The following is an 18,536-nucleotide window of genomic DNA, read 5'->3' as shown; positions in this document are numbered from 1 at the left end:
CACTTTGCTTCTCGCTTCTTGCTCTTGCTTCACGGCGCTCCTGCTAACTAGTCTGCTCTGTGTTCTCTCTTTCCTCGGCTCTGTCTGTCCCCTCTGGTCCGCTAGCTGAATCTTCTGACAAAATGGCTAATGACCAAGGTAATTGCTCTTTCCTTCCTTATCTCTCTAATGTCTCCCTGAATTGCACTGCACTACTCGTTGTTCCTGCTCTTCGAATCGCGTCGCTGGCGACCCCTGAGAGCTCGAGCCAGGTGCTGGATGCATAAGTAGAAGTCGCCTGATTAGCTTGTCTAACGACCCTTAAAGTTTTCCTTCAGTAGATTATCAGCAAGAGACACATGTGGGAAGCAGCAGATACACACGTCCAGCAGAGCATCAGGAGCCACTCTTTGGTCATCCTGATCTTGTACTGATGTATGAGGCAGAGATAATGATACGGCTAACTGCTAAACAGACTGCAGTGAGGGATCAGGCAGGGAGTCCTGCTGTCAGCATCTTGTTGTCATGCTGATAAATGTGGGTTTTGTATAGTGCTCATGTGCTCTTGTCTGTTCCTCCCTCTAGCTTCTAGTATGCCAGGGAAACCAGGCCGGCCCACTGTTCTAGATCCTGGCATTGGTAATGTATCTGCTACCGCTCAGTACATAAAGACATCTTGTGTTGAGCATGCTTTCTCAGTATGAGCTACTGTTTAACAGTGTGAAATCAGTCTCAGTAATTGTTATTGTGTTCAGTAATAACTTGTACTGTGCAGACTGAATTATTATATGCTAGGTACTAACAAGAAGTAATAACAAGAAGTTATTAAAGATGAAATAAGATGGTGTACATGTCAGTGTCATTACCACAAAGATTATAGTGCCACTTCTCAAATACAAGGCATTCTGGATGTTCATTTTCTCAGGAATTAGATTATCATCTGCAGCTTTGTTTATCGTTTTTGGACTCTCTTTCTGGGCGGTTTTGTACAGCTTGCATTTTATTCAAATTGTGACAAAATTATTTTAAAAACAGGAAGTGGAGGCAGCACATTTAAATGAGTTATTTTAACAAAGTTGGTCTCTGTTCGTGGAAAACTCATTCCAAACCTTTGAGTGATGGAGGACATTTACACACTGATTACTGATGTTTATGGATGGATTAATGAGGAGATTGATAGATACATGGATAGATGGAGGACGTATAGGTGTATGGATAAATTCATAGATGAACAGCTGGGTGAGCTAACAGGTGGAATGGAATGGGTGGATGATTAAATGGATGGATGGACAGACAGACGAGTGGATGGATAAGTGGATGGAAGGGAGTTGATGGATGGATGGATGAGTTGATGGATAGATGGAAGAGTTGATGGATGGATGGATGGATGAGTTGATGGATAGATGGAAGAGTTGATGGATGGATGGATGGATGAGTTGATGGATAGATTGAAGAGTTGATGGATGGATGGATGAGTTGATGGATAGATGGAAGAGTGGATGGATAGATGGAAGAGTTGATGGATGGATGGATGGATGAGTTGATGGATAGATGGATGGATGAGTTGATGAATGAGTTGATGGATAGATGGATGGATGAGTTGATGAATGAGTGGATGGATGGATAGATGGATGGATGAGTTAATGGATGGATGGATGGATGGATGAGTTGATGGATAGATGGATGGATGAGTTAATGGATGGATGGATGGATGGATGGATGAGTTAATGGATGGATGGATGGATGGATGAGTTGATGAATAGATGGATGGATGAGTTGATGAATGAGTAGATGGATGGATGAGTTGATGGTTGAGTTGATGGATGAGTGGATAGATGGATGAGTTGATGGATGGATGGATGGATGGATGAGTTGATGCATTGATGGATGGATAAGTTGATGGATGGATGGATGAGTTGATTGATTCATTGATGGATAGATGGATTGATAGATGGATATATAGACAGATGTATGAATAGGTGTGTAGAAAGAAAACTTGATCCTGAAGGACAGTATAGTACACGTGGTTATATAAATATACATGCTTATATGACCCTAATGTCAGCATTTTCTAATATGTAATACAGGAAGTGAAATGCCTGCATTAACAGCAGTCATTGTGTGCATTTTCAAGGTAAATCAGGCATGGCGGGTGCTAGTGATAATCACATCCTCGTCATCGTCATCATCGTGTCTGTGGGGGCCTTCACCATTGTCGTGGTTGTGGTGGGAGCCTTTCTGTGCACTCGCCGCACCAACTCCCAGCAGAAAAAGTAAGAGCCTACTGCTGTGTGTATCTCCTACTTAACTCCAGCAGCCCAACTCTACACACTCCGAGCAGAGCAGAGCTGATACATGACCAACCTAGTCCCTTTATACTCAGAACACCTTTCTACAAATCTCATCTCTCCTTCAGGAAACGAGCAGCATGCAAGTCTGCCAATGGCTCGCACAAGTACAAAGGAAACTCCAAGGATCTAAAGCCACCAGATCTCTGGATCCACCACGAACGCTTGGAGCTTAAGCCCATCGATAAGTCCCCCGAGCCTAATCCGGTCATGACGGACACCCCCATCCCACGCACCTCCCAGGACATCACTCCTGTAGACGGCACTATGGACCCGATGCTCCAGAGGCGCAACTCCTACCGTGGTGAGGCCTTCACTTCGGCCCGGCTTCAGTCTGGCAGTCCTGCTTCATTCACTGCTTCCACCATTCAGTTTTCTGTCTGTGAATACATGCATTAATGTGCTTATAGCTTTGTTTGTATGTTATTGCACTGAATTCATTTGATCCCAGCACAAACGGGAGGGTCCAGTCACTTCTATATATATTTGATTTAAAAATATTATATTTTGCAGCTCTAACACAGTCTGCAATATCTAGCCAAAAACTGCCTTTAAAATGATGGGCATGCACTGCCCTCTGCTGGAGAAATTCAGTCTCTGCAGTTATCAGAGCTGCAACAGCCTGTAGTGAAGCCCCTTGACTGGGGAAGCCTGGCTCGCTCTCACAGGCTGGTCACTCTCTGGTTTGCAGGCCATGAGTCAGAGGACAGCATGTCTACCCTGGCAGGGCGTCGGGGAATGAGGCCTAAAATGATGATGCCCTTTGATGCACAGCCCCCTCAGCGTAAGTGCACCTAGTCCTTCCTCCAGAGACCCCTTGTTAAAGGGGAACTTAATGAGCACACCTTATTCTTAAGATATGATTCAGAGTCGGTGTTGAATATTTAAATAGGAGCCCATGAATATATGCATAAGCTGTACTGTTAGTGTTGTTAAAGCAATAGTTTGGCCAAATTATTTTCGAATAGCCAAGACACGTTCGATGCTTCTTTAGTTCTGTACTGGAGCTCTGCTAGGATAATGTAGCTAACTATGGAAAAAATAACGGAAATAAATAATGGAAGCTAATAGACACCAGGTTGAAATTGTGTGTGCTGGAATCATCACACACGTCCCTCAAACTGTAGGGAGTCATTAGGTAATCTGTCCTGACTTGCTAATAGGGATCTACACATGTATGACTGACATTCATCTATAAAAGTGCACAAATGTATGCACAAACGTAAGGCTTTTCGGTGTGTCCACCACTGTTTTCATCCAATTTTAAATAAAAACAGAGTAATTTGTTGTGTGCCAGAAAAGTGGCCAAAGAATGCATTTATTAAGTATTTTAATAATTTTTTTATCAGGCAAGAAATGCTCAGATGTGGTTCAGCAAGCCTATTTACCACCCTGTTATTTTATCACAGAATAAAACATGTTAATTTTCCTTTAATGGAGGACTTATTTAAAAAACATACAAATACAGCACGATAATCACAGTTATGTTATGCTGGTTTACAGGACTATGATGGCTCACAGGAGCCACATATTACAGCATAGTTATATAGTTTATAGTTATATTATTATAGTTTGAACTCTGTAACAAACACTTATTCCCAAATCGTACCGGAGTGGGTTTCTGTCTTCTTGATGTGTCCTTTCAGCGCAATGTGCTGTTAGCCAGCTCTTAGCCTTGCTCCTACTAACTTCCCCTGCTTCGTTTTTCTCTAGTTTTACTAGTAATAAAAGCCAGTGCTTCTCCTTTTAATATGTGTTTAGCTCAAGGTTGGCTAATCTGAGGCAGTCCAGATTGTTGTTGAGGGAAGTATAGCTGGGGTATAAGCTTCCATTCCATCTACATTAGATTCAGAGCTTCAGTGCAAAGCTAAAGGCACCAAACGTGTCTTGGCTGATGGACTACTGACCTGAGGTAAGAGGGGAAAGATTAGATTTTAAGCTGAACAACAGCTTTAAACTCAAACACAGCTGCTTGCCTTTTGGTTTTGCTCAGTGTTGCTCTTTTGTGTGCATGTGCTGTTATTGTATATGAGCGCTGCTCCCCATGTTCTGTCATTGCTGAAAATCCGTGTGTGTGTAAAAACATGGCCTCTCTGTTATTTGTGTCCATTCGCAGCCGTGATTAGTGCTCACCCCATCCATTCCCTTGATAACCATCACCACCATTATCACCTGGGCAGCCTGGCTTCCCCGACCCGCAGCTATCTGCACCACCCGAGCAGCTTGCGGGCCCTGAACACCCCCATCTCTCATCTAGACAGGGCAGAGTCCACAGGTGAGCTTGCCTGCAGCCGAGGAACCCAGCGTGGAACCCAGCAAGAACGAGCAGCCCAGTTAGAGTTCTGCAGGAGCAGCTTGTGCTCTCCTTCTGTACAATCTGCCACTTTTCAGCGGGTTCAGAAAAAGAAGTGTGGGGGTGGGCTTACAGAACTACTCCTGCAAATCAGCCAGACGTCTGTGTAATGATTTTTTACCTGCTTAAACTAGGGGACAGTGTCACGTCCACAGAAAATAAAGAACATTCAGCAAGGTGTTCGAACAAGGATGCGCTAATATGGGAAACGTAGTACATATCTGTATAGAAACATAAAATGTAGTAATTGGAACTGCAGCTATCCGGATTGCAGTTGCAGAGAATTTCACAGAGGGCTTCAACTGCAGTAAAATGAATAAAATGCAGTAACAATTCTTCAAGACATCGCCAAACGTCTACAATTGGTTCAAATATTCGCTGCTAACAGTATAAATCCAAAATTGTGCATCCCTAATTTTCATCCCTCTGAAGACTCTAGTAAGACATTCTAGTAGGACAGAAGCAATGAAGAATACTGTTCAAAAGTTTGGAATCACTTTATATATATATATATATATATATATATATATATATATATATATATATATATATATATATGAAAAGTGATTCCAAACATATTTATATATACACATTGTTTACAAGCACATATTCTGAATATTTAAAGATTAAAATATTCTGAACTTCAGACTAAAGTTGTTTTTAAATGCAATTTTAAATTTTGGCACCATGAAGAATCAAGGAATAATAATCTACTGTAATTGTCTATTTATAGGAATCTTTTGACAAATGTGCTTCCTTAACATGAGTGTGACCGTGTATATATATATATATATAATTATACTATAAAATTATAACGCATTTTAATTAATTATTATTTATTATATTAAAACTTTATGCAGTCATTTTGGAATTCCTTATCAGATCAGTTCATCATCGTGGACACGCCTCAAAATCTACCTACTTATTATTTGTCATAATATCAACTTTTAAATGGTTACTTTGGGACAGTAATTTCTCATTTATTAACACATATTCGAAACCTTTATACTGTAATTCCCAAACAAACTGAGATGTTATATTGAACTGATTGTGAAGTGTTTTAACTAAACGTTTGAACCAGGCTTTCACAAACGTCTGAACAGTGATTCCAAACTATCGAACTATAGAGTATGTTGATTATGCTGTATTTTGTATAGTTGGGTTTTGGGAGGTTTTAAACCCTTGTGCTTCAGGTTAGTGTATCTTTACAGAGATATGAACAATCTTTATAACAGCGGCTGCTCTGAAAGCACCTCAGCAGTCAAGAGGAATAGCTTTTCCCTTACTGACTCCAACCTTTCCCTCCAGTCCCTTCAGCCTGTTGAGCAAAGCCAAGCTTACATCATTGTGGTCACATTGTAGTTGATACCATACAGCACATCATTCTCACACACCTGAACCAATGCCTTTCCCAGCAGATGTGTATAGATGTCTGTAGTGACCACAGTGTGTGTGTGTGTGTGTGTGCGTGTGTGGTTACAGAGTCAGTAAGAAACACTCCCAGCACTGACCTGCTCCCTGCCTCAGCCCAGCAGTCCTGCACCACTGACCACTCGGAAACAGACGTTAGCTATCACAGCTCAGCGGCCGAGGAAGAATCTGGCTACAACCCCCCAACTGCTCACGTCCGCCCCACGCACCCGCTCAAGAGCTTCGCTGTGCCAGCCGTCCCACCACACGCTGCCTCGTACGAGGGAGTCGCCCTGCCCAGCACCCCCCTGCTTTCTCAGACAGGTACAGAGAGATCCTTCAGCGCAGCGTAAAAGCTTTCCTAAAACAAAACTGAAGAGATATCTCCAGATAAACACTAGAAAGTTGATATTGAGATTGAATTTTACAGCTAATCATAAACAATGCAATTCTTTTTTTTATTATTGAGTTTTATCCATACAATCAAACTAATCAGTTAGAAATGATAGTAAACAAGAGCTAAAAGAGCTAGCTGTGAGGGAAATTGTCTAATTCAGTTTTACTCTTCTTCAGACATTAAATCTAGTAATTGAACTATTTAAACGGGTCATTTTAGATCATGTTAACCTTCTAAACTGTTCTAGCCTAAGAACAGCGTGAGGTTGTTTGAGCATTAACAGTTTTAGGAAAATTTCTTTTAAGAATATCAGTTGTTTTTAAAAAAAAAGATTTGGGGAAAAAAGTTTTTAGGAATTTCATAAGATTTTTCTCAATTCAGTCCCAGGAGTGGTGAAACTGAACAGTTACTTAAGAAAAAAACACTCAACTTCCTATATTTTTATTTAGATTTTTAAAGCATTTGTTTCAGTTTTTTTTTTTTTTTTATATTTTGTTTCATGCCAGTCAGTCGAGTTGCTGCACATTTGATTCGATTGCTATTGCCTTTTGGAGTCAAAGAACTGCAGTCATAAAACACACCACCAACAATTTATATTTATATACCTTTACCTGAGGGTTTCACACCCAAAACTTGCACTTCAGTAGTTTCTCTGCACTGTGGGCTAGAGGGGTATAAAGCCCCCCCAGCATTGAGCTGTGGAGCAGTGGAGCTGTGCTGTCTGGAATGATGGCTTGTGCTCCATCCAATACTTTGTAAATGAGCTGGGGAGTTGGGGATGAGGTGGGGTGATAATCATCCAACACTCTGACCTCACTAATGCTTTTGTCGCTGAATGCAATCAAATCCTCACAACAGTGGTCCTCCTCGAAAGTCTAGAAGAAAGCCTTTTTCCCTGGACAATACAGACAGTTCCTCCAACAAAAGCAGAATACATTTTTTTGAATACCCCTTATTTCTGAAGAATCGGTGAAGGAGCAGGTGTCCCAATACTTTTGTCCACATAGTATCTGTTGCATATCTAAACACAGTAGTGGTGTCTGTCTGGAATATGGTTTTATTTGTCCATTTTTATAGATTACAGTGTTTCACACAGTGTCAGAAACCATACAAACCAGTAAGATTACTGGTTCGAGTCTTGGCTGATTGACAGCATCAGGAACTATAGCTTTAAACCTTTAGACTGTGATAAAAGACAGTAAGCTTTACCTGCTCGATTCAGACACGTGTGGGATGTGTTTCAGGTCCTCACTCAGTCAAGACCGCCTCCATCGGGACTCTGGGTAGGACAAGAACGCCCATGCCTGTCATTGTCCCCAACGCCCCGGATGGGCAGGAATCCATCAAAATACATGAAGATGATGGCGTGAGTACCACTGCCAGCCTGAATCATCACTCATATCATATCAGTGTGCCGTTAGAGGTGGTATACTCCAGCGTTCTCTCGTACTGTTCTCTTAGCCACCTTATTCTCCATTAAACTGTGGGGGTGGCCATCTCTGTTTACTCTGTTAGAACTGCAGAGGATCCACTGATGTACATTACAGCCACAGCGCTGTATAGTATAGTGTGCTCAGGTAGAGGGTGTCACGATAAGTGGAAGAAGAGGACAGAACTAGTGTTAGGACCTGTGTTAGGACCTGTTTAAGGCTAAAGGCTCTAAATTTACATCATCCACCCAAACGTCCACATGTCTCCTTCTACCAACACCAGAACATCCGTACACACACACTTGAGGGTAAGTTAGTGAAAATGACAATAAGTTTATTAGCAATTGTATTGAATACTAGTGTAAGACCCCTTCACCATCAGGAAAATGTGCTCTTTTAGTATTTGTCTAGCAGGCTTTCAAATAATGAAAACCCTCATATCTGATTCAAAAACTGAACCAGAGAAATGGCTGGCTTATAAAGCTCTGATGAAGTGGACACGTCAGGTGCTTGTGAGGCTCTTCGCTAGGTTAGCACTTAAGCTAATGTTTTACCTGATACGTCCGCTTCACCGGAGCCTCAGAACGGAACCATTTGTCTGTGTAAGAATGTTCTGGTGTTGGTTTCTCCTCCACACAATGGTAACAGCAGACATGTGGGCGTGTTTTAAATGTAGCATCTTCAACCACCGACTCAGGTCCTCTTCTTCTTCTTTATTGGAAGTGGTGCAGAACAGCAGTCTGATCGTTATGTGTTGTGTTGGAAGGCTAGATAGCTCTGCTCTAAATAGGGTTACATAGCCTGTTGGAATGTGTCGGGTTAGTGCAACTTCAGACTGCATTCACCTCAAATACGATTCGACCCCAAACCATTTAATACGAAACCACCAGAAATTCTAACCTAAAGACGGGAGAAACACACTCTTGAAAGTGGGCGTGGCAGAATACTCAGTTACTCAGAAAAGGAACTAAAAATATTTTGACATTTGGTGTATTGTAACAGTGTGAAAATATTAAGAGACTGCTTAATTAATTTTTTTCTTAAATATGCATCTCTACATGTACGGCAGTTATTTTATTCCAGGCATTTCATCAAACAGAGCTGAGTTACCTGAATGTGCATAAAGTCCCAACAGCAATGTGAAAGACTAGTGGTGAGCCTGCCAAGACATGAGAGCTGTTTTGATTTCTGAATGCAAGTTCAGATATTAGTACTGTGTTGTTTAAATCTGAATAATAACTTTTTTGCATTAGAATTAATATAATGATTTCTTTGCATTATTTGAGCAGGTTCATTCTTTGTGTTTTGAGCAGTCGTCATTTCTGCAAATAAATGATCTAAATAGTAATAATTTTATTTCAAATTTAAGGGAAATGTTGTCCATGGGTTATGAAATACAACGCAAATGTTAATTTCTCTAAACACACTGCCTATAAATAGCAAAACTAGAGAAACTGATGATGTAGGGAGGTCTCTTCATTTTTGCCAGAGCTGTATATTAATGCTGTATCAGACAACAGTGTCTCTAGTAGTCAAACTCTGAAGAGAGATGAAGAGATGAAGATCGCTGGAGTATTACAGTGTGCATCAGACAGACCCACAGTCTGCATTACTGCTACACTTCACATGCGTTTGCATTTCAGATGTGACTCTAATCTGGTTTATCTCCCCTCTCTCAAATCTCTGCGCTTCGCTCTCCCTTTTAACTCCCACACTTGTTGGCTGCTGATGACATTTATTTATCGTTGCATGATTTTCATTCATTTGCTGTATTGTTAATATCTGCCCTGCATCAATGACCCCCCCTCCCCCCTTAATTACCTTCATAAACGCTCGTGGCCGCGAACGATTCTTTACCTTCTTTGGATGACGCTTCTGCTCTGCAGTACTTTTGACTGTCTTCTTCGTAACTTACCCTAAAGCAGCTCCTCCCATTCCCAACCCTATTTCTAAAGCCCAGCCCCTTCCCATAATCTCCCCAGCCTGTTTCTTTCCCACCCCGCCCCCTGCAATAACCCTCTTCCTCTTCCTCAGAACTACGAGACGGACGAGCTGTCGGAGGAAATGGCCCACCTGGAGGGTTTAATGAAGGACCTAAACGCCATCACAACAGCCTGAGCACAACACCCATGTACACACACACACTCACACACACGCACACACACACACACACACACTTTTAATATTACCCATGCAGGGAGGGCCCACCGAGGCATGGACGACTCCTCAGTCCTTCATAGAATGGAGAGGGAGAGGGAGAGAGAGAGACATCAGACTAAACTGAAAACACTTGGCTTGCCTTGCTAACTCTCAGGAAGGAAATGGCCATCGTTTGAAGAAGATTTCTCTGTGTGGACACTGATTTCCAATTTCTTTGTTTTTTTCCTCTCGCCAGAAAAGTCCGTTACCTTCGTCTGTTTTCTCCCTTTTCCTCGCTCCGGTGAGCGCCCCGAAAGACACCCTTTTGTTATCCTAAAAAAAAAAAACTAAACAAAAAATGGAAGATTACAGTATGCTGGTGTTCGTGTTGGTGCTCATACGGCACAATCTACAGTGTTTCATTCGTGTCTTTCCTTTGTGCTTTTGTATCCATATATATATATATATATATATTGCCCCGCCCCCTCCTCGTTCCAGTGAGGTGAACATTGGACGTCGTCCTTTTTATTTCTGTAACTCATTTTTGTATTAAGCATTATAATTGAATGATGTCTTTCCCTTTTTTTGTACGTCATATATTGATATATTGTGCCATTTCTCTTTATTATTTTCTAAACGATTTTTGTATTATTTTATATACATATACACGTATAGATATGTATATAAGTTCAAAACTGCCTCATTCATCTTCTGTTTCTCTTCTAAAAAAAGCAAGCTTTTCATTTGGATGAGTGAAAGCTTTCCAGGCCACTCTGGGAGAGTCCGTACTCCGTACTTTTGTTTTTTCTAAAACTGATTGGTGTATCAGACTGGATATATCGGATTGCGTGACATCGCTTTGATCTTGGTACGAACAAGTCTGGTCTATTCGGACTGTTTTTTAATGGGAGTTCCTAATATTGCCTTATATTTGTGTTCTAATCTGCTCTGACACTCAGCGCTGCCACCTGCTCCACGGAGAGAGGCCTCTACAGTTTCTATCAGTCGCCCGGTTCTGTGCTATTAGGAAGAGCAGCGCTCACAAGGCTGCGACATAAACCTCTAAGCCTTTTAGGACAGCGGTCATGAACCAGTAGACGTTTCTAAAGGCGTACCTTATTCTAACAGGCATCCGGTGTCGAGATGCTTCCTTTGACACCTGATGCTTGCTGCAGTAAGCCTTTCTAAATGTGTGATAAATGTTTATGCAGGTTTATAAAGCCTTATGAATGCTGGGCTTCACTAAAGTGTTCCTGTAATGTCACACTGATTGCTTCACTTGCTGACTGGCTCGCTGATTTTCAGGCAGTTTGCTGGTACGAGGTTTCTGCTGTTAGCCTGCAGACAGTGGCTTACATTAGATTTCCAGGTTGCTTTTCCATTCATTCAGAACCTCAAAAACAGCAAAAGTACAGATCTGTTACGTAGGAGTATGCAGTATAAACCTCCAAAAAGGAATTTCCTCATTGGGTGCTGGACTCTTCTGCATTTCCATGCAAGATTGGAATGTGTACGCTATGAGAATTGTACGATTTTGCTCTGTATGTGTCCGATCACATCCACGGCACTTTAAGAATGTAAAGTGCGAATAATGCTGACCTTCCAAACAGGAGGACTCCCTCTAGTCACCTTCTCCCCCCTGTTCTTTTTTCTTTTGTTTCTTTTTGTAACATAGTTGTTTTATATGAAGAAATATCTTATTCTGTATGGAATTTCAATGTGAAAGAAAAAAGAAAGAAAAAAAAACATCAGCCCCTGCTGGAAATAATTCCCCTTCTGCCCTTTTACCCAAAGAAGAAAAAAAATCACAGCAATCCTAATTATTTGCTCTACTTTCTTACTATAATGCGTCATCCTCTGCATCTTTCTGAATGTCAGTATGACTGTAAAAGAAAAGGGGGTTTATTGTAGGAGCAGGATGACCTGTTTGGGATAAACTAATACAGTTGTAGACAGTCAGACTTAAACCTTTTATTGCACTTTTTTCAACGACTTTGGGAAAGAAAAAAAAACATTTCTTACATATCCTGTGTTTTGAATTGAAAGCTATATTTGTGTAATGTAGTGTCATAGCTTAGCGGTAGGCAGCTGGTCTTGTTCATTTGTTTTTTTTATTTAGGTTTTTTTTCTGTTTTGCCTCTGAACCGGTATTTGAGCAACAGGTTTTACAGTGTTGCAGACGAGGAATTTTATTTGTTGCTTATTTCTGTACAAAGATCTTTTTGCTGTCTGTAGAATACTCTGTGGCTTTTTAAAAAAATCAAATTCTGGAAAAAACAAATCTTGTCTTGGTGTCTTGTGTTTTCTATACACACATATAACGCTCTATAACTACACCCACCAGCCACCTTATTAAAACCACACACGTCCTGTCTACACTCCTGATCCAGTATATGTGTTTTCATATTCCAGACTGTATCCATCTGTCTCTCTGCATACTCTGTTCAGCCTCCTTTAACCCTGTTTGTTCTTCAATGGTCAGGACCCCACAGGACCCCCACAGAACAGGTAGTTATTATTTGGGTGGTGAGTCATTTAAATGTATTATATAATGTTGCTGTCACACAAAAAAATCTCCAAAAACAGCCACCTTTCAGTGATGGTCATTAAAAAGATTTTATGCTAATTTATTTTGGAGCATTTCTATTGGTCCATCCTGAAATTCTGGCACCTACATTTCAAATGTATGAAAAATGAAACACAATAAATGCACAAGGATTTGGATGGACAGTCTTTCAGTCATTCTGTGCAGTTGGTTTCAAATATAAAAGTACCTGGATTGGTCCATGGCCCAGGATTAGCCTCACCCCCCCCCTCCTCCTTCTCCTCCTCCTCCTCCTTTTCACTGAGCAAAGGTGTCTGTTGGCAGATTTAACAGAACAGGCAGCTAGTGTTCATCTCAGTGTGTTGAGCTGTCTGATGGTGTTGCTTCAGCAGCAGCTCAAAAAGTGACATGGTTGACACATGCCAGCCCTCCCAGTAGCACTGTGTGAGGGAGGGGGAGTCCTGTCTGGTGGTGGGAGTTTTGACATGACCTAAGCTTGGGTTAAGATGGCAGATGAACCTGGAAACAGAGCTAGATCAGTCCACAACTGTGTAAACACTTCAGTTCAATTCAGCTGTCATTATACCAGGTCAGGGCTGTACAGTGCAGCGAAGCAGGCTACCTCTCTCCAGTGTAGGACAGCAGTGCAGGGACAGTAGACAAAAGACAAGACAGTGCAAGGACAGTAAATACAATAGTGTGCATGAGGACAGAGGTGCTTCACTTTTAATTCTAACAATAAAACCGTATGGATTTGTGATCTTCCAGCCATTACAGTGTGTGTGTGTGTCTGTGTATTCATGGGAATGTACAGTAACCAACCAGGGCTTGTGTGCAATTATATTAGATGATCTGAGATCTGTGATGCTTCTGCTTCTGCGGTCAGATATGTAAACTGGTGTTTCTACATAAGCAGCATTAAGCAGCATTTGGTCAACATTCCTAATACTGAATTATGGACATTGTATTTCACATGTAAATAGCACCAGGCTGTTTACCTGTGAGTAAACACTCCTGCTTTGAGGGACACACGTCACCATCTGTAGATTGTGTGTCTGTGTTCTTACAAAGTGAATTAACATCAGGTTAAAGTCAGGTTCTTCCACTCCGGCCAGCAGTTCGGTGGTTTCCCTGCTGAAACACAACTGCTCTGACTTACCACTTTAATTGCCGGGTGTAGTGGGTGTGTTTGAGCACTACACAGTGCCGGATGCGGCTAATCCAGGACCAGAACTGGTGAGCCGTGATCTGAAGGACACTGGCAGCAACCAGTTATGACGGGCTCTTAAAACCTAAAGAGCTTCCCTGCATCTGGCCCCATCTGTTTGCTCTTGCATGTGTAGGTTAAACACACCTGGGTGTGTCTACTGTAACAGGGCAGGGGTTAAGATTTATAAGAGTTCTCCTCACATACAAGTAAAATCATGTAAGAACTATCATGCTTTCTGTAGGCAAATGTAAGGTGATTTTTATATTAAAAATAATCCAGTTTACTGGAGAAAAAAAGCTTAAGAGCAGAAGGAAGGTGCACACTGCACTGTTAGAAGTACAAGTTCCATGATGATTATCTAAGGGTGTTATTTTAGAAGAAAAAGGTTCCTTGAAGGTTCCTCATACACATTAAGAGGTTCATCAACAGTTTCAAACTGAAGAACCTCCAAAAGTTCCTTAAATACTTTTAACGGTTAACGGTGCGCTCTGCATACAAACAAAAAACATCAGATATACATACACCCCTGACTGGTTTGTGGGGGCGATTTTACAAAGCAGGATTTCCCCAGTTCAGTTGGAACGTTCCTCAGCTCTGTCCTGATCAGACAGATCAAATTCTTATTTAAGTTTTGTGGATAATCTAAAAAATCTGATCTGCTATCAGAGGGCACTTTCTGAATGTTCCGTTTAGGCATTAAAAGCTAGTTTTTTTTAAAATATAAAGTTATTGCTGTTTCCAGTGATGAAGTCTAGAAAGTAAAAATCAGGAAAGTCATTTAAAGCAATTTAACAGCATCCAATCTCCACTCCTACCTAATCTTCCACTTCTAATGACGTCGTTCCTTCATTGAAAATGACCACAGAAACAGCCTCTTCTTTTCCAGTATTTATTTCTTTATTAATTGGACAGATCTAGACTCTGGGAGTTCTGAAGTTCATTCCAATGGTGGGCTGGGTAACCTGTAGATTGGGGAGGTTACCAAAGTCCTGTAAAAGAAGTGATCCATGTCAGTAAAGGTTCTCTATTTACACTTAACATTTAAATGAGAGAATTCTTGTTTAGCCCAAGTTTCCATCTTAATGTAATGATTTTTACCACAACTGAAATTAATCTGATTCCCTGGTGGGCAGGAAAGACAGACAGTAATCATGTTTGATAATCGTCTTTCATCTCCCACCAACACTGAGCGAGAACACTTAGCTTGCTCTGAGATTCTCCTCGTCTTTCACTCAAACTCAGACACAGACATGTTTCAGTTGTCTGAATGCAGCCCCAGACAGTTTTAAAGCACGGCTCTCAGTTTAGGAATTCATTCCACATCATAAATCTGTGTGTGGACGGCTGTTTGCTGCTATCTGAACTGAAGCTGAGTGAAGGAACTGTTTATAAACTTAAAACCTGCAAGCCTTTGAAACAAAGAAACATAGAAGAACCATATTTGGCTCTCTAAAAAAAAATGAACTGACTGCTCTACAGGGAATCGTTTCTATAAATGAGAATGTAAAAAGTCCTTTAATTGGTATATAGGTGTGGTTGTCCAGATCTACCTCCCTCAAAATTAAACCTCCCTGGATCCAGCTAATCGTTGCCTTAATAAGTGTGGGGGTAGCTGAATGAGCTCTGTTATAATTGGGTTGGACAGAACCATGAAAATGATCAAGGGATCATCATTCCCCACACGATCCAAGCTCTCTTTTTCCAAAAGTCTTCTCTACAAATCAAAGGCAAGAATCTATAATGACGGTAATAACCTACCAGCATCCTCAGCATTTCCTTGGTGTCAGTATCGACCTCAATGATCTCCTGATCCAGAGCAGAGACCTAAAATCCCCAATAAAAACAGGAGCACATCATGTTACACATGTTCATACGACGTGCAAGCGACGTGACTGCAGTGTGCTGGAGCGCCCTGGAACCAGTCCTCAAAACACAGCTGCACAAAGAGGGAAAACCTTATGGTGTTAATAAATATTTAAAAATGTGACTTTCTGCATTTGTACTGATGCCACTTAACTGACTGTGTGTTTTCTGGAGTGAAAGACCGCCGTCCAGACTCAAATACAAATACAGTCGTTATCAAAATGTATCATACATGAAGCTGTATGCCAAAGTTTAAACACCACGTTTTGCTGAATTTGTAAGTAATAAGTGAACAAATCCTATGAAATTAGGAAATCAACTTAAATGTGACATTTGTCTGTAAATTTAAGAGCAATTTCTACTGATAAAAACAAACAACAAAACAAGTATTAAAAAGCATCAAATCTTTGCACATTCCACATTTTAATTTCACACAATACGGCAAATAAAGCCAAAGAAAGTAATGGTGCATTTATTTGATTAATTAATTAACTTAACTAACAAACTTTTGCACATAACTAGCAATGGTTATAAAAATGTAACCATGACTAAGATTTCTTGCAAAGTAAACCAGCTTATCTAACTGGGGGCTACTGACCTCAGGGACGTAGTTGTCTCTCCTCTCCCTCTCCTCTTCCTGGAGCTTGATGGAGATTCCTCTGACGGGACCCCTCTGGATTCTCTTCATCAGATGGGTCACATATCTGCGCACAGAGGAATGAACAATACTTATTATTTATGTATTTAAAAAAACAGCCAGGGACCAGTCCGGCTAAACCATCCCTTCTGACACTCAAAATCACAGAGTTTACCCCATTCTGATGGCTGAAGCTGCTGGCCCAGTTTTCTGCGTGATCTTGTGCGCTGCACTGCTGCCACATGACTGGCTGATTGGATAACTGCATGAATGAGTACGAGCGCAGGTCTTCTTAATAAAGGGCTCAGTGAGTGCAGCAGTTAGAGCTGCATGAAAATATCGAAGTATCGCAGTATTGTTTTGCAAAACTTTATCGACTCTTAAATAAGTCTCGTTTAAGGATAAAATACGCTGTACAGTGTGGACTGTACAGCGAAATGTGTCCTCCGCATTTAACCCATCTGGTAGTGAACACACACTCACACACACACACATGTGTTAGGGGCAGTGAGTACACACACACACCCAGAGCGGTGGGCAGCCAACTCCAGCGCCCGGGGAGCAGAGAGGGTAAAGGGCCTTGCTCAAGGGCCCAACAGTGGCAGCTTGCCGAGCCCGGGAATCGAACCCACAACCCTGTTATCGATATCCCAGCGCTCTAACCGCTGAGCCACCACTGACCCTACATACATACATACACAGAGATTGGCGGCAGGCGGTGGTTCATATATATATATATATATATAAACTGGATAAATTGCAAGAATGGTGACCATTCAATAGCAAATAGCCCCAGTGCACCTACAATCTGATTTAACCAAAACAAGCAATACATATGGGGTCAAATTGGGGACAAACAAGAAAAAATAGGAGCGTAAAAAAGTGAAAAACAAATAAAGAGTTATTAAATTATAGATTTATTAAAAAATAAATAAATAAAATGTTGAGAGAAAAATGGTAGCACAATTTCTCGAGACTCATCTCTCTCTGCAATGGGGGGGTTTTCTCTTCCCCATTAAGGACCCTGATTGGACTCAGGGTCTTTAAAGACCCGGTTCTTGCCACTCCCCGCCCCCACAGCAGAACCGAGCTGGTATCAGTCGACCCAAACTCGAGACAGACCCGGAACCTCAGCAGCACCCTCACACCCCTGCGCCTGACCGCTGCCCCAGGTCTCAGCCGAGGGGTCTTGGGAACTCACCCTGCGATCTTGTTGCGCAGAGGTTTGCTGGGGATGATGGCGATCTCCTCACACACCCTCTTGTTCACATGGAAGTCGTTGCCCAGTCGGGTGTAGTACTTCTCAATGATGACCCGAGCGGCCTTCTTCACCGTCTTAGTGCGGACACGACCCTAAAGGAGAAGCCGCATCGTTACAGACAGGGCTGGAGAGGCTCCACCTGCTCCACCACCACAGCTCAAGGTGGAGCAGACCTTCAACACAACTTCATTTGGGTTCATTAACACAGTTTATGTTCAGTAGCTTCAGTAGACGCTTTGTTTATTTCAGTGAAGCTCCGAGACGGCCTGAAGTTAGCCGAGGCTCACTAGCTCGAGTCTCTTTCCTGAGTAAAATAAACATGTAAATTACACCCCCTTCCAAACTACTGAGCTCTGATGGAGCGTAGGCATGTGAATAACCGATGGTAGTGCTTTAAACACTGAGTATTCAGGGAAAGAGAAGGATTACAATGGATTTCCGAACGGCTGTACTCGATTATAAACAACCCACCATGTTGGTTCAGGTCTGGGAAAAGGACCTACGCGCGAGCACGCCGGAAGAAAATGTGTTACGTGGAAGCAAAATAAAAGTCCGGTGGTTGCTTGCTATTAAAATACGGTGAATAATGAGATTTATTCGTTAAACTATAGAAACAAAAGAAAAATTAAGCAGTTAAGATGTGTAATTTAGTGGCTGACATGTGAATTTAAATAATTATTCATAGTGGTTTGATGGAGAATGGCTCAACCGGAAGCCGCAATATAAATATAATACAAATAAAATCAAATCAAAATCAAATCAAATTTTATTTGTCACATACAGTCATACACAGTATAACTTGCCCACATCAAAGCTATACAATAAAGATCTACATTTAAACTTAACTAAACCTTAACTTAATGAAGTAAAGTGCAAAAGTGCAAAATAAAAATAAAAATAAAAAAATAAAAATAGAATAAGTTACATTTAAGTTAAAAAATAAAATATAAAAATATGAAAGTAT

General features: G+C 41.3%; 2 protein-coding genes and 1 pseudogene across 9 annotated transcripts in view; 2 read left to right on the top strand and 1 right to left on the bottom strand.

Annotated features, from left to right (window-relative positions):
- neo1a (neogenin 1a) overlaps positions 1–12,337 on the top strand; it is a 174,906-nt gene extending 162,569 nt beyond the window's left edge. For 4 of the 8 annotated variants that reach the window (XM_072660320.1, XM_072660317.1, XM_072660319.1 and 1 more), the window contains exons 21-29: positions 106–138; positions 565–618; positions 2,114–2,252; positions 2,396–2,631; positions 3,019–3,111; positions 4,444–4,602; positions 6,163–6,414; positions 7,732–7,853; positions 9,952–12,337. In XM_072660320.1, the coding sequence (XP_072516421.1) occupies positions 106–138; positions 565–618; positions 2,114–2,252; positions 2,396–2,631; positions 3,019–3,111; positions 4,444–4,602; positions 6,163–6,414; positions 7,732–7,853; positions 9,952–10,035 (1,172 nt within the window). In that variant the 3' untranslated portion in view covers positions 10,036–12,337. The other 4 variants (XM_072660321.1, XM_072660318.1, XM_072660322.1 and 1 more) reach the window with 4 other exon arrangements.
- Positions 8,302–8,354, top strand: LOC140538620 (U7 small nuclear RNA; annotated as a pseudogene).
- A 2,349-nt stretch (positions 12,338–14,686) lies between the features above and the next one.
- Positions 14,687–18,105, bottom strand: rps17 (ribosomal protein S17). Its single transcript, XM_072661141.1, has 5 exons — positions 18,044–18,105; positions 17,513–17,664; positions 16,273–16,378; positions 15,570–15,635; positions 14,687–14,800 (listed from the first exon to the last, which is right to left on the bottom strand). Exons 1-5 carry the CDS (start codon positions 18,044–18,046, stop codon positions 14,726–14,728), a joined length of 402 nt encoding a protein of 133 aa, XP_072517242.1. The 5' UTR covers positions 18,047–18,105; the 3' UTR covers positions 14,687–14,725.
- Between the last annotated feature and the right edge of the window lie 431 nt (positions 18,106–18,536).

The sequence above is a fragment of the Salminus brasiliensis genome, chromosome 17, assembly GCF_030463535.1.
Source record: "Salminus brasiliensis chromosome 17, fSalBra1.hap2, whole genome shotgun sequence".
Classification (NCBI taxonomy): Eukaryota; Metazoa; Chordata; class Actinopteri; order Characiformes; family Bryconidae; genus Salminus; species Salminus brasiliensis.
The sequence above is the reverse complement of the archived record's forward strand: the minus strand, read 5'-3'. Positions and strand labels throughout refer to the sequence as shown.